At 49.0% G+C, this 21,242-nt stretch overlaps 1 protein-coding gene across 1 annotated transcript in view; it reads left to right on the top strand.

Annotated features, from left to right (window-relative positions):
- Positions 1-1,849: 1,849 nt before the first annotated feature.
- EHD3 (EH domain containing 3) overlaps positions 1,850-21,242 on the top strand; it is a 34,635-nt gene continuing 15,242 nt past the window's right edge. Inside the window, exons 1-2 of the mRNA XM_040224141.1 lie at positions 1,850-2,607; positions 18,259-18,435. Coding sequence (XP_040080075.1) covers positions 2,381-2,607; positions 18,259-18,435 — 404 coding nt within the window. The 5' untranslated portion in view covers positions 1,850-2,380. The remainder of the gene's footprint in view (positions 2,608-18,258; positions 18,436-21,242) is intronic.

Here is a 21,242-nt window from a genome sequence, read left to right as displayed (position 1 = left end):
GAGTTCCCACAGGCACCTTGAGCACATTTCAGACTTTAAATGCCAAGTCTGCTCTCTTTCTGACTCCAAACTGGTGGAACAGTGTCTCCAACCACCTTGCCCCCAACAGTAGGAAATTCAGAATTATCCTAGACTCTGCTTTACCCATAGTACTGCTTACCAAGATCTGTCAATTCTATGCCATTAAAAAAAATCTCCTAAATATAATCTTTTCTTCATCCCAATTACTCCGACTCCTGAATTTTTGAATAGTATCCGAATCAGTCTTTTGGCCTCCAGCCTCTCTTGTTTCTCCAGTCCCTCCCCTGCACCGCTACCCACATTAACAGTCCCACCTGGCCCATGAGCCTACTCTGTTTCCTCATCTGTGGAGAGGAGTATGTGGAAGCCATCTGCCCTGGGTACAGGGAGTGTTTTGTCACTGGTGCAAATATAAAGCAGATCGACTTTGAGTTGGTTTTATTATTGTGTTTAAATTCCCTGCAGACAATGCACCCCTTTTTGCCTACACCTGCCTGGCCAGCTGTTCTCATCCACTTCTCCTTGGCATAAAACTGGAGACGTGATCTGCCCTATAGAGCTGCTGTGTGCTATGCTTAGTCATTCAGTCATGTCAGCTCCTTTGTCCATGGGGATTCTCCAGGCAAGAATACTGGAGTGGGTCGCCATGCCCTCCTCCAGGGGATCTTCCCAACCCAGGGATCAAACCCAGGTCTCCTGTATTGCAGACGGATTCTTTACCGTCTGAGCCATCAGGGAAGCTACGAAGGTTAAATGAAACAATACTTGCTGGGAACTTAGCCCAGGCCCCTGCACATGGTGAGCATTTGGTCCATGTTAACCATGATTAATAATAACGTTATTATTGATTCCTTATTCCTTCTGTGATTCCTGTTTCTGTAAAACCTTTTCTGCCTGGCCTCAGTCACTCCCTCCCATCCTCCTGAATTCCATACTCTTGGCAGCAAACTGTTGACTCTGCCTTCACCCCACCAAGTTCTTCCATGTCCCCCTACCTTTGCAAGTGCCCTTTACTCAGCCTGGAATGTCCCCCTTCTTCTCTATGGGTTCATCATTTAAGATCCAGCTCACAGTCAGGCATTCTGTGACACCTTCCTCAAATTATCCAGACAAAAAGGATGCGGATGCCTCCTTCCGCTATGCACCCAGGCCTTCTGTTCCTATCTCCTCTTAAAACCCGGCCTGGCTGGAGTTCCTGGAAGAGAGAGACTCTATGTGCTTATTTTGGTGATCAAATTTATAACCACAGTCACCAAAATCGTGCCGTAATACTGGCTTAATACTTGTGGACGTTTTGCTTATTTTGTTCGATTTTATTGGAAAGAATGAACAAATGAATGAATGAGAATAGTTTAACTTCACCTAGACCTAGCAAAAAGTTTGGGTAGTAATAGTGTTGGTCATTTGGGGCAAGCTAATATTGGACTCTTCCTTCCATGCGCCAAGAAAAATATTACCTAACAATAGAGAACCTGTCATCCTAAGGAACTGAACTCAGTAACTAAAGGAAAGCCTATATTTAAGAGCAGGGATAGTGTGAAGCAGGTCAACTCTGTCTTCGCAGCTGTCCCTGAGAGGGCGCTGTTCCCGAGAGGGCGCTGTTCCCAAATTAAACCTCCAGAGGCCGGGAATGAAATACCAGAGCGTTCCCACAGAGCTCAGCATCCCTCCCTTCCCATGCAGCGAGCGGTCGCGGGTCCCCAGTGGGGCCACTGCCCACAAACATGGCGGCGCCCTGCTCAGCTTCTCCCCGCCGGGGCCGCAGGGCAGCGCCAGCCTTGCCAGTACTCAGGGACTTCCTCCGCGAGCCGGCTTCCTGCACGGCTGGCATTTAAACCCGCGCCTGGGGCTGCGGGCTGCGGCTGCAGATGCTGAGCTGTCCGCGGGCTGGGCAGCGCCGCCGCCTCCTCTGAGCCTCCGGGGCGGGCGGGAGCAGATTCGAAGCATCCCTTAACTGCACTCGAGCCAAAGTGGGAGAGAGCTGGGGGAGACCAGGGGACCCGGCATCTGACATTTTAATTGCAGGTTTGACTTTTTCCCCAAGATCGCAGCTCTCCCGCCCAACCCAGATATTTTTCCTCTCTCCGGCCTTGGTTGCTGGATGAAGCCGGGGCTGGGCTTCGTCCCAGGAGCAGGGGAAGAGCGCGTTCGCGGTCCCACGCCGTCGACCCGGGGACCCCCGAGCCCTGCGTCCTGGCCATGGTGAGACTGAGCCCGGCGCTCCGGTGAGGCGGCGGCGCGGTTGGGAGCCCAGCGGGCCCTCCCTGCGGGACACCTTCCCCAAGGACCCGGGGTCGCCGACTCCAAGCCCTCCTGCTGGGACTGCGCACCGGGGGCGAGCAGGCGAGCGGTGGCCGCGATGTTCAGCTGGCTGCGCTCCGACGACCGCCGGAGGAAGGACCCCGAGGTCTTCCAGACCGTGAGCGATGGGCTCAAGAAACTCTACAGGACCAAGCTGCTTCCCCTGGAAGAGCACTATCGCTTCCACGAGTTTCACTCTCCTGCCCTGGAGGATGCCGATTTCGACAACAAGCCCATGGTGCTGCTGGTGGGCCAGTACTCCACCGGGAAGACCACCTTCATCAGGTGAGCCAGCCAGGGTACCCCAGCAGCCGACCCAGCTGCCCAGCGTTAGACCCTCTGCTCACTCCCGATGTCCCTCCTGGGGACAAGAGATAAGTCTTCACTTGAAATCTCTGAAGAAATCCTTGTGTGGGGGTTGTCCAAAACTTACCCTATAATTTCATTGGATAGTCCCTTGCTCCATCCTACCTAGCACCTCTCCACTGCACTCAGCCCATGAAGTGTAAAGTTCAGAGCCATCCCTATACTACGCATTTTATGGATGGTGAAACTGAAACCCACGAGGCACAAGTGAGATGTATCCTGGTCACAAGAATACCTTAGGCTGGTGGGGGTGTCTGACACCGTCGCCTTGTAGGGACATGCGCTTGATGGTCAGGACCACTTCCCTTGCCTTATAAAAGCTTCAGTTACTCACATGGGGGCTTTACAGTTGCAGCTGAGGAGGTGGGCCAGGGAGCCCACTTGTCCTTCTTTCATCAGTTTCCTTTTCCAATCAGAGCTCTTTACAAATATCTCTCGGACTGGAGACAAGCAGTATCTAGAGGCAGAATGCTATTTTGTTTCCTGTTGATCTTCATGACTTAGTAATCATATTAAAGTCTTTTGGAGGTGGACAGAATATTGGCCACAGTCTCATCCAGCTCCTTGACTTGGCAGGCAAGATAACTGAGGCATAGAGAGGTTAAATGAATTGTCCAAAGCCATATAACAGGATGGGAGGCTGACCTGGGATGCGGTCCTAGATGCATGGGAGGAGATGGTTGGCTCAGCGCCTATAACTTTGAGGGTGAGTCATCCATCCCCTTGAATTACAGAATCCTCGGGCTGTAGGAATCCTCAGGAAGTCAGCTGTCCACCCGGCCTTCACACTTATTGTCCACCAGAGCGATAAGGACCTTTCGTATCTTTAGAAGACAGGCTTCTCTCCAGCCCTCAGGCCACATAGCCTTCAAGGCCAGGCCATCTTCCTTGGCCTCTTTCACACATTCACAGGCCTGAAAGCTGTTGAGGGTGCTCTGTGTTGAGTGGCCCTCCGTGTTGAGAGTCAGGCTCATAGAAAGTGGTGATGGGTTCAGTTCCCCTCCGCCCCCGCAGAGTCAATGGTGCTCATCTCCTATGGAAGGTTTCAAAGCAGGGATGCTCTTGTTTCCATTCATTGACCTGCAACATGCAAAGCACTGTGCTTTGTTTGGTGAGGAGAGCAGAAAAGTTCACAGTCTAGTTCCTGATTTTCTAGATTCAAATCTTCCCTAGTGCTAAGCTTTTAACACAAGCCTTCTGGGAGCAGGGCACACACCATATTAACATGACATGTCTGAACGGGACATCAGCTGAGTTTTTCCTTGTGGGGTGGACAGCCTTGGAGTCACTCAGCTTGAGAGGCTGAGTGATTTCTGAAGTTGGGTACCCAGGGGGATTGTTGGCTTTTGGAGGTCTTATATTGTTAGGACCCTTGCAAAGGGTCCTACCTGCAAGGACCCTTGCAAAGAATCTAATTCATTGCTTCTTAACTTTTCAAAAAGTCTGTGAACCCATCTTTACAAAAAGTACCTACATCCCAAATTTACATATAATTTTGGGAGTCCAAGCCTTGGACCTTAGGGCAAGAACCCCTGATCTAATCCCTCTCCCTTTTTTTGTTAAACACCGATTGCAGCCAAAGACACTTCAGAGCCTCCTGGTTCTGTGCAAGGCTTCCTTTGTAACATGCATCTTCCACCTGGCCCCATGGGAAGCACAGGCCATTTACAGATGGCTCCTGCCCATCACGTGGCCTTCCTCAGCCCTCTGGCCACACCTTGGTTATAATTCTTTGTAGGTTGTTTAGAACTTCTTCCTGTGGCACCAGCACTTACTGCCTAGCTCCCTGAGGCCTTGCATGGGGGTCTCTGCTACAGGAGCTCCCAGTAGAATAGACATTTGCAGAATGGGAGGGGAGGTGGGGAGAAGCCAACATCCCCGAGGGCAAGATCCCAGAACAGCAGACGTGTTTAAGTGCCTCTTGTCTGAGACACTCTCCTGGCTTTGCCTGAGTCATGCTGGCTGTTAACTGGGTCTAAGAAGGTGGCAGAGCCGAATTGCTATAGATTACTCCTTATCTGAGGGAGACAGGAAGGCCGGGAGAGGCAGAGCCCTCCTCTTTCTTATCCGCTGAGTACAAGCATTTGCCCTCCCCACTCATGTCAGTAACTGAATTTAGCTTGTGCATCAAAAGCTGTCTCCCTTTGAGAGAGAGGATCCCAGCAGGGGAGGAGGGGTGGCAGCACAGGGAAGGCCTCCAAAACCAAATTACATATTTTCCTTTCTTCTCATTAAATCCACTGAACAGTAATTTTTTTAAAAAAAATTGGAAAATGCAGACAAGAGTAAATTTGAAGAAGATGAAAAAATGTCCCATCATCATCCTGCAACTCAGGGGAAACCATTTTAAATATTTTATATATAGTTCAGTTCAGTTGCTCAGTCGTGTCCAACTTTTTGTGACCCCATGGACTGCAGCACGCCTGGCTTCCCTGTCCATCACCAACTCCTGGAGCTTACTCAAACTCATGTCCATTGCCCTGCCAATGCAGGAGACATAAGAGACTCGGGTTTGATCCCTGGGTGGGGAAGATCCCCTGGAGGAGGACATAGCAACCCACTCCACTATTCTTGACTGGGAAATCCCCATGGACAGAGGAGCCTGGTGGGCTACAGTCCGTGGTGTGGCAAAGAGTCAGATACAATTGAAGCAATTTAGCACATATATATGAGTATGTGTATAATATATGTATATGTGTATATAATACATATTATGTCTTTCCAGTATTTTTAGCTATTTTATAACACAGTTGAGATCATGCCATAATATAATTTTGTATGTGGATTTATTTCACTTATAGCATGAACATTTCCCGAGTAAATTTTTAAATCTCTGTAAGCATTATTTTTAAGAGCTACATGATATTTCACTGTATGTATATGCAGTTATTCAATTAACCAATCTACTTCTTTTGAATATTTGAAGTTGTTTCTAATTTTATTTTGTGCTATTATTGTAGGGTCAATCTGATTATCTCTGTGCATAATACTTTTCCACATATTAGGCTGTTTTCTCAGAGATTCCCAGAAGTGAAATCACTAGGCCAAAGGTTGTACAGAGTTTTGGTTTGTTTGTTTAGTTTTTTCTGACTTCTTAATCTTGGTAGTAAGAGTCACATTTTTAAGTTGCTTTTCAAGAGTCAGTTGATACCACACCCCCTCCCCAAAGCAGAGAAGGTTCCACTTGGGGCGGCTGGGAGCGCCTGGGTGCAGAATCCAGCCTGCCTTCACAGCTGCTGCCTCTCCCTTGCCCGCTTCTTGCCTTAAGTGCAACCATTCACATCTTGTATTCCAGCCTGAACCTGAGAGGGGCCCTTCCCTTGGGAATAAAGACTTGCCTCTTCATCCCCTGGCCCTTGGCCTTCTGTCTCCTAGTGTCCATCTCCTTTCAGTTACATTTCCTTGCCTCAGGGTCTATTTCTTGTCTCAGGAAGAACATGCAGAAAAGGACATTCTTCTAATAACTAATTAATGTGCTATGATCTCTGCCTGAAACAACTTCACTGGCCTAAGGCCCAGCAACCCAGGGTAATAAAATAAACAATAAATTGGCCGGGTGGCTGCTTCCTCCAACACAGGCTGCCTCTTCCTAGTACAGTAGCTCTGTGTCCTTCTGGCCTGGCAGCCTCTCCCCCTGCCTCTGCTGTTTTTCTCTCTTCATTCTTCCTCACTCTGGCCTGCAATCTCAAGTCCCTCCTTTGCACTGTTTGGCCCCCTGGTCACAGAGATGAATGGCTGGCTGCCCCAGGGGCTATAAGGTCCAGGATCCCAAGGCCTCAAAGAAGGCCTCACTGGCCAGTGGCCACGCTATAGTAGAGGGCCTGGGGCTTTGGGTGTGGGGCTTGGGGCTGATTTAGCTGAGTGGCCTGGGTCTCCATAGGGAGAGCTCAGCTGGTCCTGAGCATCTCCCGGCTCTTCTATAGCATGACTGAGCCTCTACAGTGTGAACAGGCACATGGTGGAGAGGGGGCTGGGTGCCTACTCAGCTGGTCCTTTTGACCCCCCCCCCTTTTTCAGGGGGCTCTTTGCATCCTCCTGTAAAGGTGACTCAGCATTTGCCTGTGGTTGTACCCTCTCTCATCACCTCTCTGGCTTCTCTGCTGCCTAGGCCTCACAGCAGCATCACCCCCAGAAAGGATGATTCTCTAATAAGCTGAAGGGCTAGTGAAGGGGCCCCTTTCCATTCCAGTAGAGCCACTGTCCTCTGCCAGGCCATCCCGCTAGCCACAGCCCCGGCAGCTCCTCACTCCTGTCACCCATCTGAGGTCCATGGACATCCTTTTCCTGTCAGGGCTCTGATCTGCTAGTCCATAAGTGGGACTAGGTGGACATCTGCCTGCCTCTTACAAGGCCTGAGTGTTACTCAAGGGAGCAGAGGGCAGAGCATTGGTCTACCTCCTGATGTCTGGCTTAAGATCTGTCTTGAGAGTCAGGCACAAGCTGGAACCAAGATTTCTGGGAGAAATATCAATAACCGCAGATATGCAGATGACACCACCCTTATGGCAGAAAGTGAAGAGGAACTAAAGAGCTTCTTGATGAAAGTGATAGAGGAGAGTGAAAAAGTTGGCTTAAAACTCAACATTCAAAAAATGAAGATCATGGCATCTGGTCCCATCACTTCATGGCAAATAGATGGGGAAACAATGGAAATAGTGACAGGCTTTATTTTCTTGGGCTCCAAAATCACTGCAGGTGGTTACTGCAGGCATGAAATTAAAAGATGTTTGCTCCTTGGAAGAAAAGCTATGACCAACCTAGACAGCATATTAAAAAGCAGAGACATCACTTTGCCAACAAAGATCCATCTAGTCAAAGCTATGGTTTTTCCATTTATGGATTTGAGAGTTGGACTATAAAGAAAGCTGAGCACTAACAAATTGATGCTTTTTAACTATGGTGTTGGAGAAGACTCTTAAGAGTCCATTGGACTGCAAGGAGGTCAAACAAGTCAATCCTAAAGGAAATCAGTCCGGTATATTCATTGGAAGGACTGCTGCTGAAGCTGAAGCTCCAAACTTTGTGAAGAACTCACTCATTGGAAAAGACCCTGATACTGGGAAAGATTGAAGGCAGGAGGAGAAGGGGATGACAGAGGATGAGATAGTTGGATGGCATCACCAACTTGATGGAAGTGAGTTCTAGTGAGCTCCAGGAGTTGGTGATGGACAGGGAAGCCTGGCGTGCTGCAGTCCATGGGGTCGCAAAGAGTCGGACATGACTGAGTGACTGAATGGGACTGAACTGAGAGTCAGGTGTGGAGGTCATCAGGGAGAAACAGGACTGGGAGAAGGACCTCTGGGGAAGGGCTCATCCCACTCCCACTGACAGGAGAATGCAGCCACAGGAAGAATATGGGAAACTCAGCAGAACCCAGGCTCCACCCATTCCAGCCAGGAGACCTTGTTAGGAAGGATCTAAGCTTTCTGAACCTCAGTGTCCTTATCACTAACATGCGAATAATGGCAACTACCTCATAGGGTTATTTAGGCCAGCCTGTGTCAGGGGCGGTTAGGCAAGGCAAGGCTAGTAGAAGGTCTGGCTACTGGTCTCCTTTGCGCTTGGGTCACTTTGTCCCCTGGTAGAGGTTTCTGTGTGCCAGGGACAGTGGTGACCACTCCATAAAGCAAAGAGCTGACTCAGACCTCAACTCAGCCATTGAGTCACCCATCTCTTACCTCGCTTTGTGTCTTTGGGATGATTTACAGTCTCCCTGAAACCCTGTGAGGCCAACCAGACAAGTAGTATTGTCTTGACCCCATTTTAAAGCTGAAGTACACAAGGTTTAGAGAGACCAAAGATACAGACATATAATGCAAATAGGGTTCCTTGGTGGCTCAGATGATAAAGAATCTGCCTGTAATGCAGGACAGCTGGGTTTGATCCCTGGGTCAGGAAGATCCCCTGGAGAAGGGAATGGCAACCCACTCCGATAATCTTGCCTGGAGAATCCCATAGAAAGAGGAGCCTGGTGGACTACAGTCCATGGGGTCAAAAAGAGTTGGACACAACTGAGCAACTAACACTAACTAACCTAACCCAAATACCTGTACCACAGGCAGAAAGTGATATGTGCCTTTAGTGTCAACCTCAAGATATGCAAATTAAGAGCTATGTGGATTTTCACGGAGGTGCGAGGACCCTGGGTTTGGAGTCCATCCAGGTAGAAATGCACTGGGTACTTACAGACATGTGTTTTCTCTAATTATTATCTGTGCCAATGTGAGCCCATGTCTGGTGTAGCCATTGCTTTTCCAAAACTCATGTGTGTCTTTGCAAAACCTTCACTCTGCCCTCCGAGCTAGTAAGAAACCCAGGATTAGCCCCACTTTATAAAAACTGAGGAAACTGAGGCAGTGGGCTCTGGAGGGACTTGTCGAAGGTCATATCTGCAGTGAAGCAGCCACCCATCAAGGCACATTCCCTAACTGAGCTGAGGCATCGGGTCCAGCCCAGCCACGGCCTTGGGCAACGTTGCTGGTGGCCCGTGTCCCTCTGTTCCCCGCCCTGGGTGCTGTCCCAACCACAGGGAGGGTTGGCCCCACCGTTGCAGAACCAGGGGCTCCAGAAGCAGACTAGGTTGATTCTTGGCTACACCTCACCCTGAGTGCTCAGGTGCCAGTAAAACAAGCCACATGCTTAAATTGCCAGCCAAGCAGGACGCTGAAACCTGAGGGAGATGATGTTAGAAAACAGTTTGCTTAGGAAAAATAGTCCTCATGGGGAAAACCAGAATTGCATTTGTCTTCCTTATATCCATTTTATTTCTTTTACACTGGATGGCAAGTCAGGGAGACACCCAAAACTTCTCTGCTCTTTGGGCCTCTGAATATTTGTATTTGGCCCTGAATGGGGGCAGTCTCCATCTCCATTTGCTCACCTGCAAAACTGAAAGAACTCAGCCATCCTGCAGCACTTCCAGGACCGATTGAGTGGAATAATTCAGGGAAGGGGCACAAAAGAGCACCTGGCTCACAGTGGGTGCTCTGCCCACCAGCCCCTCCTTGTTCTCAGGCTTCCCCATCTCCGCTGCTCCCACCCAGGCTTGAATTAACCTTTCTTTTTTTACCCTGCCATGGGAATGTCTTTGCCTGGCAACAGAGGCGATCTGTATCTCTCCCCACAGAGAAAGCAGCTATGAGAGCCCTCAATAGGATTTCCTTTCTGGACACAGTGCTGGCCTTGTTAAGGGGGCCCTCGGGGCTGCAGGTCATACCCAGATGTCCCTGAGAATTTACCCAGCCCCGGGTTCTATGCTTGGCTTGACTGCGTCCCTGGATTTGCTTTGGGACTCACTGAACTCCGTGTTTCTCCAGACCCATGTGTGGTCAGCAAATCCAGGGTCATGTGGTTTTAGCCAAAGGGCTCTTGCTGGGCCACTTGAGGTTCTGGAAACATCCCAGGAAGTGGCCCTGGCTATGCTGGGGAGCATCACCCTTGTTCCTCCCCATGGAGCTTACCAGGCTCCTCTGTCCATGGGATTCTCTAGGCAAGAATACTGGAGTGGGTTGCCATTCCCTTCTCCAGGGGATCTTCCTGACCTAGGAATCAAGCCTGGGTTCTCCTGCATTGCAGACAGATTATTTACCATCTGATCCTGCAACAAATAGTTTGATCCTTGGGATGGTGATCTAGGTGCTAGGTACTGGTTTATGCGCTTACGGTCTATAACTAATTTAACCCTCAGAACATCAGGTGAGATGGATTTACCTATGAGGCCCATTTGATGTTAAGGGTTATAGTGCTCACATCAGAGGAAACGTGAGATGAAATGAGATAACTCATGGACGGTCTGGAACACTGTCTGGCACAAGTACTTAATAAATCAGAACAATGACCTCCCATTATAGAGGAAAGTACCGAGGTTCGCAGAGGTTAGAGAAACCAGGTCTGCTGGCCCCAGGCCCTGAGGCTCCCTGCCTCTCCCCTGAGGCTCTGAAGGAGAAGGTGTGCTTGAGAAAGAGGAAACCCTGTCCACGGGCTGCTGGGGTGATACGTTCTCATCACAACCCAGCTTTCAGAATGGGCCAATGATGGGAGGAAATCCTGTCTTCACACCCAGCTGTTGGAGGGAGATGAGGGGCTTCACCGACCTAAAACTGCCGGTGTAGGTGGGTGGCCCCCGGACAGCATCTCCTCCATGGCAGCTCACCTGCTAACTCCTTGGGGAACGAGCCCCGTGGCAACTGAACTTCCCTGGAAGCACAGAGTAAACTAACAGCTCAGAACACAATGAGATGCCCATGAGCTGGAAGAAACCCCAGCCAGTTTCCCTGGCTGCCGCCTGCTGGGCAGAGGGTGGGCATGGGGCAGGGGGCGGGTGGTGGTGGCAAAGAGCATTTCCTTAGGGTAGAGACAGTTGAAGAGCAAAGGATTTGGTGTTAGACTGATAAGGGTTTGGGTTCCTGCTCCACTATTAGCTCTTTAACGTGGAGGAAGCCCGATAACCTTTCAAAGCCTTGGGTTCCTCAATACAGCTATCCCTCGTTCCTTGGTGTCCACGGAGCGCTGGTTTCAGGACCCATCTCCCTTGCAGATGCTCAAGCCCCTGCAAGTATAAAATGGCACAGCGCAGCAGACCCTCTGGATTATTAGGGTCCACACTTAACAGTTGGTTGTGTTCTCAGATGTGGAAGGCTCGGATACAGAGACCCCAGCTGCACCTAGTAGGGCTGCCAGAAGGAGCTACATTCCTGAAGTGATGAGGGTGACGTCTGCCATGGACATGCTATTGTCAGTGGTGCTATCTGCACAATGACAGTGTCCAGAGCAGGTGGTCAAGCCCGGCTGCAACTTGAATTGACTAGGGAGTTCCTGAAAAAGACCAGTGGTCAGGGCCCCACCCTGGACCAGCGTGTAAGAATCCCTGGGCTGGACCCAGCACTGTTAGCTGGAGCTCCACGGGCAGTAGCTGAGGCCCTCTGGCCCAAGAGTTCCCAGGCTCCCTTCCTGGCCAGCAGTCTCTGACTTGCCATCTCTTCTCCTAAGGGCTCCTTGACTTTTCCCTCTGGGCATGAACATGGCCCCTTAAGGTTTAGGGGGAGGGTCTTGGCACATGCTGAGGGCTCACCCAAGGGTCTCTGTTTGTTGGGCAACCCACCCCTTAGCTTCTTGTCCGTCATGGCCCCTGGGACGCTCCTCTGGCCAGTCCCAGCCCAGGGCAGCACTGGACTCCTCTGCCTGCAGGCCTGCTGCGCTAAGTCGCTTCAGTCGTGTCCGACTCTGTGCGACCCCATAGACGGCAGCCCACCAGGCTCATCCATCCCTGGGATTCTCCAGGCAAGAACACTGGAGTGGGTTGCCATTTCCTTCTCCAGTGCATGAAAGTGAAAAGTGAAAGTGAAGTCACTCAGTCGTGTCCGACTCTTAGCGACCCCATGGACTGCAGCCTACCAGGCTCCTCCGTCCATGGGATTTTCCAGGCAAGAGTACTGGAGTGGGGTGCCATTGCCTTCTCCGGCCTGCAGTCCAGCCTTAAGCAATTTGGGCTCAAAGCTGTTCTAACATCCTGCCAAAGAGTCCGGTTTTCCTTCCAATTTGTTCCCTTCATTCTCTGGCTCACCATGGGCTCCAAAGGGGGCTGTGGAGAGGGGTGGTGGCCTCAGGGTCTCAATGCTCAGGCCTCCAGTTCAGTTCAGTTCAGTCGCTCAGTCGTGTCCGACTCTTTGCAACCCCATGAATCGCAGCATGCCAGGCCTCCATGTCCATCACCAACTCCCAGAGTTCACTCAGACTCACGTCCATCGAGTCTGTGATGCCATCCAGCCATCTCATCCTCTGTCGTTCCCCTTCTCCTCCTTCCCCCAATCCCTCCCAGCATCAGAGTCTTTTCCAATGAGTCAACTCTTCACATGAGGTGGCCAAAGTACTGGAGCTTCAGCTTTAGCATCATTCCTTCCAAGGAAATCCCAGGGCTGATCTCCTTCAGAATGGACTGGTTGGATCTCCTTGCAGTCCAAGGGACACTCAAGAGTCTTCTCCAACACCACAGTTCAAAAGCATCAAATCTTCGGCATTCAGCCTTCTTCACAGTCCAACTCTCACATCCATACATGACCACAGGAAATACCATAGCCTTGACTAGACGGACCTTAGTCAGCAAAGTAATGTCTCTGCTTTTGAATATACTGTCTAGGTTGGTCATAACTTTTCTTCCAAGGAGTAAGCGTCTTTTAATTTCATGGCTGCAGTCACCATTTGCAGTGATTTTGGAGCCCCCCAAAATAAAGTCTGACACTGTTTCCACTGTTTCCCCTTCTATTTCCCATGAAGTGATGGGACCAGATGCCATGATCTTCGTTTTCTGAATGTTGAGCTTTAAGCCAACTTTTTCACTCTCCTCTTTCACTTTCATCAAGAGGCTTTTGAGTTCCTCTTTAATTTCTGCCATAAGGGTGGTATCATCTGCATATCTGAGGTTGTTGATATTTCTCCTGGCAATCTTGATTCCAGCTTGTGTTTCTTCCAGTCCAGCGTTTCTCATGATGTACTCTGCATAGAAGTTAAATAAGCAGGGTGACAATATACAGCCTTGACGTACTCCTTTTCCTATTTGGAACCAGTCTGTTGTTCCATGTCCAGTTCTAACTGGTGCTTCCTGACCTGCATACAGATTTCTCAAGAGGCAGGTTAGGTGGTCTGGGATTCCCATCTCTTTCAGAATTTTTCACAGTTTATTGTGATCCACACAGTCAAAGGCTTTGGCATAGTCAATATAGATGTTTTCCTGGAACTCTCTTGCTTTTTCGATGATCCAGCGGATGTTGGCAATTTGATCTCTGGTTCCTCTGCCTTTTCTAAAACCAGCTTGAACATCAGGGAGTTCACGGTTCACGTATTGCTGAAGCCTGGCTTGGAGAATTTTGAGCATTACTTTACTAACATGTGAGATGAGTGCAATTGTGCAGTAGTTTGAGCATTCTTTGGCATTGCCTTTCTTTGGAATTGGAATGAAAACTGACCTTTTCCAGTCCTGTGGCCACTGCTGAGTTTTCCAAATTTGCTGGCATATTGAGTGCAGCACTTTCACAGCATCATCTTTCAGGATTTGAAAGAGCTCCACTGGAATTCCATCACCTCCACTAGCTTTGTTTGTAGTGATGCTTTCTAAGGCCCGCTTGACTTCACATTCCAAGATGTCTGGCTCTAGATTAGTGATCACATCATCATGATTATCTGGGTCGTGAAGATCTTTTTTGTACAGTTCTTCCGTGTATTCTTGCCACCTCTTTTTAATATCTTCTGCTTCTGTTAGGTCCATACCATTTCTGTCCTTTATTGAGCCCATCTTTGCATGAAATGTTCCCTTGGTATCTCTAATTTTCTTGAAGAGATCTCTAGTCTTTCCCATTCTGTTGTTTTCCTCTATTTCTTTACATTGATTGCTGAAGAAGGCTTTCTTATCTCTTCTTGCTATTCTTTGGAACTCTGCATTCAGATGCTTATATCTTTCCTTTTCTCCTTTGCTTTTCACCTCTCTTCTTTTCACAGCTATTTGTAAGGCCTCCCCAGACAGCCATTTTGCTTTTTTGCATTTCTTTTCCATGGGGATGGTCTTGATCCTTGTCTCCTGTACAATGTCACGAACTTCATTCCATAGTTCATCAGGCATTCTATCTATCAGATCTAGGCCCTTAAATCTATTTCTCACTTCCACTCTATAATCATAAGGGATTTGATTTAGGTCATACCTGAATGGTCTAGCGGTTTTCCCTACTTTCTTCACAGGAGGATAAAAGGGGAGAATCAAAAGGAGAGAGACAGATCCAGCCAATAATCAGTTCCCTAAGTGTTCTCCACCATCTGGAACATACAGAAATTCACAGAGTTGGGTAGAGAAGAGAGGGGGTAGGGAGGAGACACAGGAGACCTGGTGGAGAAAAAGGAGAGTCCAAAGGGGGAGAGAGCAGTCAAGCCAGTAATCTCGCTCCCAAGTGAAAATGGGTACTGAAGATTGGGTTCTTAAAGGTACAAAATTGATAACAAATACCAAAAAGCAAAGATTAAAAATCTAGAGTAGAGTTTGGAATTTCAAAAATACAGTATTAAAGAAAAGAAGAAAAAAAGAGAGAGAGAAAAACAAAGTCACAAAAATTATAAAAAATACATATATATATGAAGTTTGCTTTTAAAAAATAGGGTCTTTTTTTGCAAAGTAATAGTAGGTTATAAAAGTGAAAATTAAAGGAGTAATAGAGGACTTAAAAATTTTTTTAATTAAAAAAAAAGAATGATCGTAAAAATATATCTAGGACTTTCTCTGGTGTTGTTCTGGGTTTGTGGGGTCAGTTCATTTTTGGATAGTTCCTTGGTCTCAAGATGTATAGGCCCTTTCCTATGTAGTCAGTACTAACAACAGGGTTTTAATCTATTGCACCTGCCACTTCCAAGGCAATTCCCTCTGTTTTAGCTTCTTCTGTTTCCTGGTCTCTTCAGCGTCTGATTTCTGCCCTGACACAAAGAGGGCGGCGGTAGACACTTTTTTAAGGCTTATTTGTTTAGTTGTGCTGTGGGGAGGGAGGGATGCTTCAACCAAATAACGCTGGTGTGTACTCGCAGTGCCTTAGCCACACTGGGCCTGCCCCCACTCACGGCACCTGTGCCCTCCCTGCCCACACTGCTCAGGCTCTAGGTTGCTCCACCGGGAACCATCCGAGGCTGGCCCTGGGCTGCATGCACCTCCCAGGTCTAAGCCGCTCAGGTTCAGGCACTCAGGTAGTCCTCAGGGGTGCAGACTCAGTTGGGCCTGAGTTTTGTGCCCTTCCCAGGTCCGAGCAGCTCAGGTGATGAGGTGTTTGGCGAGCGCGGTCGCTGCGACTTATCACCTCCTCCGTCCCTGCCGCTCGGTTTTCTGGGTGTACAACCGGCGCACCTTCTCAGGCAGATGTTGACCGTCCAGAACCCCAAGAAGTTTTAGTTAGCAAAGAAGCCTGCTTACAGTTTTGTAGATGATGTCTCTCTGGGGCTGCGATTGCCCCCTTCCGGCTCTGGCTACCTGTCACCGGAGGGATGGTCTGCAGCCGGCTAGTTCTGTTCAGTCCTTTGTTCTGTGCACGGGCCTGGTGATGTCTTAGGTTAGGGCTGGCTTTTCGCGTGGTAGTTATCCCACAGTCTGGTTTGCTAGCCCAAGTTAGTTCGCTCAGATTTCCCTCGGGGCATTCAGGCCAGATCCTTACTCTAAGCACTGCAGCCCACGCCTCCCTGCCCAGCCCCCGCTTGCTAGTGGCGGGTGCAGGCGTCTGTGCTGCTTCTCCGCGGGGGGAGTTACCGTTGGGCTCCTAATCTGTGGGGTTTAATTATTTATTTATTTTTCCTCCCTGTCATGTTGCCCTCTGTGCTTCCAAGGCTCGCCACAGACTCAGCAGTGAGAGTGTTTCCTGGTGTTTGGAAACTTCTCTCTTTTTAAAACTCCCTTCCCAGGACGGAGCTCGGTCCTTACCTCTTTTGTCTCTTTTTTTGTCTTTTATATTTTTTCCTACCTCCTTTCGAAGACAATGGGCTGCTTTTCTGGGTGCCTGATGTCCTCTGCCGGCATTCAGAAGTTGTTCTGCGGAATTTACTCGGCGTTTAAATGTTCTTTTGATGAATTTGTGGGGGAGAAAGTGGTCTCCCCGTCCTACCCCTGCGCCGTCTTAGGACCGCCTCCACTGCCCCCTTGTGAACCAGGTGCTATGGTGGCCACGTTGTCTGCCAAGAAGCCCAGGGAACTCAAATTTTGCAGCTGGGCAGCCAAAACTGGAATTCTACCGATAAGAAAAAAGAATGAAAGGCTAGGTTCAGGCAACTCTCGGCCTTTGCCCCTACACGGGTGACTTTTTTTTCACATTGCCAAAAATGTCTTCAAGGAAGTAGTTTTGAAGAGAGTATAAAAGGAGGAAAGCAAGAGATATGGTTTTTCAGGGAAGATGGAGGAGGACACAGGAGCAGGCGGAGGGCTGAGTGAGAGCTCTCCAGCTCTCTGGAGGGGCAGAGAAGGGGCAGCCACTTCCCCCTCCAGGTGTAGCACTGGTAGTTTGAGCATTCTTTGGCATTTCCTTTCTTTGGAATTGGAATGAAAACGGACCTTTTCCAGTCCTGTGGCCAATGCTGAGTTTTCCAAATTTGCTGGCATATTGAGTCCAGCACTTTCACAGCATCATCTTTCAGGATTTGAAACAGCTCAACTGGAATTCCATCACCTCCACTAGCTTTGCTCGTAGTGATGCTTTCTAAGGCTCACTTGACTTCACATTCCAAGATGTCTGGCTCTAGATTAGTGATCACATCATCATGACTATCTGGGTCGTGAAGATCTTTTTTGTACAGTTCTTCCGTGTATTCTTGCCACCTCTTCTTAATATCTTCTGCTTCTGTTAGGTCCATACCATTTCTGTCCTTTATCTTTGATGAAATGTCTTTGCATGAAATGTCTTTGCAGTCAAAGATGGAGAAACTCTTTACAGTCAACAAAAACAAGACCAGGAGCTGACTGTGGCTCAGATCATGAACTCCTTATTACCAAATTCAGACTCAAATTGAAGAAAGTAGGGAAAACCGCTAGACCATTCAGGTATGACCTAAATCAAATCCCTTATGATTATACAGTGGAAGTGAGAAATAGATTTAAGGGCCTAGATCTGATAGATAGAATGCCTGATGAACTATGGAATGAAGTTCGTGACATTGTACAGGAGACAGGGATCAAGACCATCCCCATGGAAAAGAAATGCAAAAAAGCAAAATGGCTGTCTGGGGAGGCCTTACAAATAGCTGTGAAAAGAAGAGAGGTGAAAAGCAAAGGAGAAAAGGAAAGATATAAGCATCTAAGTGCAGAGTTCCAAAGAATAACAAGAAGAGATAAGAAAGCCTTCTTCAGTGATCAATGCAAAGAAATAGAGGAAAACAACAGAATGGGAAAGACTAGAGATCTCTTCAAGAAAATTAGAGATACCAAGGGAACATTTCATGCAAAGATGGACTCGATAAAGGACAGAAATGCTCAGGCCTGGAGGAGAGTAAAGAAAAACACATACACCCTGGGGCCACAGCCTAGTGGCTGTGCTAGAGGGTGGGACTGAAAGTCTAGGGTGGGATGGGGGATCCTCTTCCTAGTGTTCCCCTCACGCTTTCTATCGTGTATGAGCTATCTTTACATTAAATGACTGCCTAAACAGATCAATAACCACCTATGGCCAGCCAGCAGAGCCTCGGGGTGGTCTAATTCTAACCACATCTGTATACAGGTACTTTGGCAGACTCCTATTAGCTGTGAAGTCCACAATATTCTGTGTAAGAATCAGTTTTAAGCCATGCTTTATTTCTGAGCCAAACCTTGCTTGTCCCACCCACCCCTCCACATCATGGAGGTAAAAAGAAAAGGACCAAGGACAGATTTGATATTTTAAGTTCAACTGAAATCCCACTTCCGCCCAAAGGTCTTCGGATTCCACATCCATGAAAATCTCTCTCTTCCATGAAATATCCTTGATTGCTCCTCCACCGTGACTCACCCCAGCATCTGCCTTGCTGTGGGCAGGCGGTGTTGATCTGCCCACAGCATCCCTGCATAATGACTGTGCTCCCTTCCACCAGGTATCTCCTGGAACAGGATTTCCCGGGCATGAGGATTGGGCCTGAGCCAACCACTGACTCCTTCATTTCGGTGATGCAAGGCGAGGTGGAGGGCATCATCCCTGGGAACGCCCTGGTGGTGGATCCTAAGAAACCTTTCAGGAAACTGAACGCCTTTGGCAATGCCTTCTTGAACAGGTGGGTACAGAGGGAACTCACGCATCCTGGGTGCTCTCTTTTCTCCTTGGAGTATGAAAGGGTAAGACCCTGTATCTTTTCCAGACCTGGAATCTCTCTTGATTGTCCCTTTCTTAGTGGGAATGAAACCACCATTGATTAGTGATATGGAAGCTGCTAACACTGGCTTGATTTCTCCTGATCAAGTTGGGGGAAGGATCCAACTAGATAAATCCCATCTCTAATCCACACCTCCCTCCAGGAAAAGCAGAGAGGACTGCCCTCTGTAGTTCCCAGCTTTTGCCTATCCTATGGAAGGGCTTTTCAGCCAGCTAGGAGGAGACAGAGGAAGGTTCCTCCTGTTTTGGACATTGTTTTTACTTGATGGCAGGGACCCTGGACTTAAGGTAAAAGCCCTGGCTTTGATCACTGTGCCTCCTACTAAACTCACTATGTGACCTTGGACAAGTCCCCTCCCCTGAGACAAGTCAGCCTGTAAACACCAGGGTCACTGGGTCAGTTTGAGCAGAAGAAGCTCTAGTGCTGCTCCGCAAGCTGACCTGGGCCTTCCTATTACTCTGCTTACCTAGAGTGCAGGCTAATCCCCTGATCAGGCTTATAATGTAGGTCTACACCACAATTTTGCATGCATATTGCATTAAAAAAATTTTTAAGCTACTTTCTATAATTGAAGGCATTTAAAGTAAAGGTAAAGACTATGGGCTTTGGGTTAAGAACCCATCCATGCTCTTAGATAGATTACCTAACTGGTCTGTGTCTCACTTTTCCCATCTGTAAAATAGAATGAGAGTAAATGTCCTCCTCCAAGGCAAGAGGACTTTGTGAGAAAGTTGGCATTTGACACAGATATTCAATGATGAGTGAAGTCACATGCAAAGGGTTAAAAAAAGGACATTTCAGGAAGAGAAAACTGAAAAAAAATATGTATATATGTGTGTGTGTGTATATATATATAGGCAGAGAGGATTCAAAGAACGTGGCTTAATGCAGGAACACTTCTCTGCTGGAGCCTCCACAGCTGAGTGATAGATGTATACATGAACTGTGCGCTGGGGACCGGCCAGGCACGTCCCCTGGGAGGAAAAACAAGGAGCAGGGCAGGGCAGGGAGTTGGGGAGGCCCTTCCATGTACCACCAGCTTCCCTGCAGCCACGTACAGGATGGCTACACCCCGGGTGCCTGCTTCCTGTCCTTGTACTGCCCAGGGGTCCTATTCTCCCCCCTGACATCTCCCTTCCCCTTCTCTGGGGGGTGTCCCAAGCCTTTTCCAGGCACCTCAGCCTCCTCTTGCAGTGGATGACCTTGCTTCCTGTTCTAGAGAAGATGGAATCCCGTATCCCTGGGTTCCCTGCCGTTGGTTTGGTTCCAGTCTGTCCATAAGTGGAGGCTGTTTGCGTCTGTCCTCCCCTGCCACGCAGCCCAGGGATCTGCATCCTCTTTTACCCTCCGATCTGCCGCTTCCCCACCCCCACCAAGAACCCCCCACCCCCAGCCATCTTCCAGGGACGGCTCTGTCAGTTACTCCTCTTCCTGACAGCTCCGGCCTCCCTTGGCTCCTTTACCATAGGGAACTATCTTCTTGAGAACCCTGCAGCAGGCCCTACTACCTCCTCGCTTTCCTTCCACAGCTTCTGGGCTTCACCTCCGCACTCCTTCCTGCCCTCCACCCTGTGGAACACGGCTTCCTTGTCACAGCTGCCCATGTGAACATTGTCCGTGACCTCACTGTGATAAGCTGTGAGCACGTTCGGTCCCCACTCCACCTCATCTCTCAACCACCATCCCCTCTCAGTTCCTTGGCCTCCTCCTGTCTCCCTGGCAGACCCTCTCCAGTCTCCCACAGCCCCCTTTTGCTCTGGCCCCTGTGACCTGGTGTCCCCCTTGGCTTCTGCCCTTCTCACTCCATGCACCTGTTCTGGGTGATGCTCACCCAGAGCCCTGGCCCCAAATACCAGCCCCATCTACATGACCTCCCGGTCACCAAGTGACAGCAACCCTGCTCAAACTGCTTTCAGCAAAATGTGGAGTTTATTGAGGAATGCTGGAGTGTGCCTTAGAACCTGTGGACAAGAATCTGGCTGGGTCCAAGGCATAGAGGAAACCATGGGCTTTAATAGGACAGGGGCCGCTCCATGGACTGTCTAGCACAGTGCCAGAAAAACAGCACGTGCTTTGTAAGTATTTACCAAACGGATCTGGAGAAGCTGACAACCACCGTATCAGATTGTATCACTCTTTTGCTTAGAACGTTCCAATGGATTTTTACCACCCTCAGTATAAAATCCGCATTTCTTAACATGGCTTTCAAGGCCCTCGTAATCTGGCCCCTACCTCCCTGTCCGGCCACGTCTCTAGCTGCTCCAGCCTTCTGGTTCTCATCTCAGTGATAGTGTCCCCTGGCCTGATGTCTACACACACATGTACATGCACACACACACACACACACGCTCCCCTCCCCCCCTCATTTCCATGCGGCATCTCCACCTGCTTCTGTTAGTTTCCTAGGACTGCCAGAACAAATTACAATGAACTAGGTGGCTTTAAAATAAATATTGACTCATAGTTCTGGAGGCTAGAAGTTCAAAATCAAGGTGTTGGCAGGGTCATGCCCCGTCTGAAGCCCATAGGGGAGAATCTTTCCTTGCTTCTTCTAGCTTCTGGTTACTCCAGGCATTTTGTTTGTATCAGAATAATTCCAATCTCTGACTCTATCTTTACATGGCCATCTCCCTGTGCGTGTCTGTATCTTCACCTAGCTACACACACACACACACACACACACACACACACACACACACACACACACA

The sequence above is a fragment of the Oryx dammah genome, unplaced genomic scaffold (assembly GCF_014754425.2).
Source record: "Oryx dammah isolate SB20612 unplaced genomic scaffold, SCBI_Odam_1.1 HiC_scaffold_25, whole genome shotgun sequence".
Taxonomy (NCBI): domain Eukaryota; kingdom Metazoa; phylum Chordata; class Mammalia; order Artiodactyla; family Bovidae; genus Oryx; species Oryx dammah.
The sequence above is the reverse complement of the archived record's forward strand: the minus strand, read 5'-3'. Positions and strand labels throughout refer to the sequence as shown.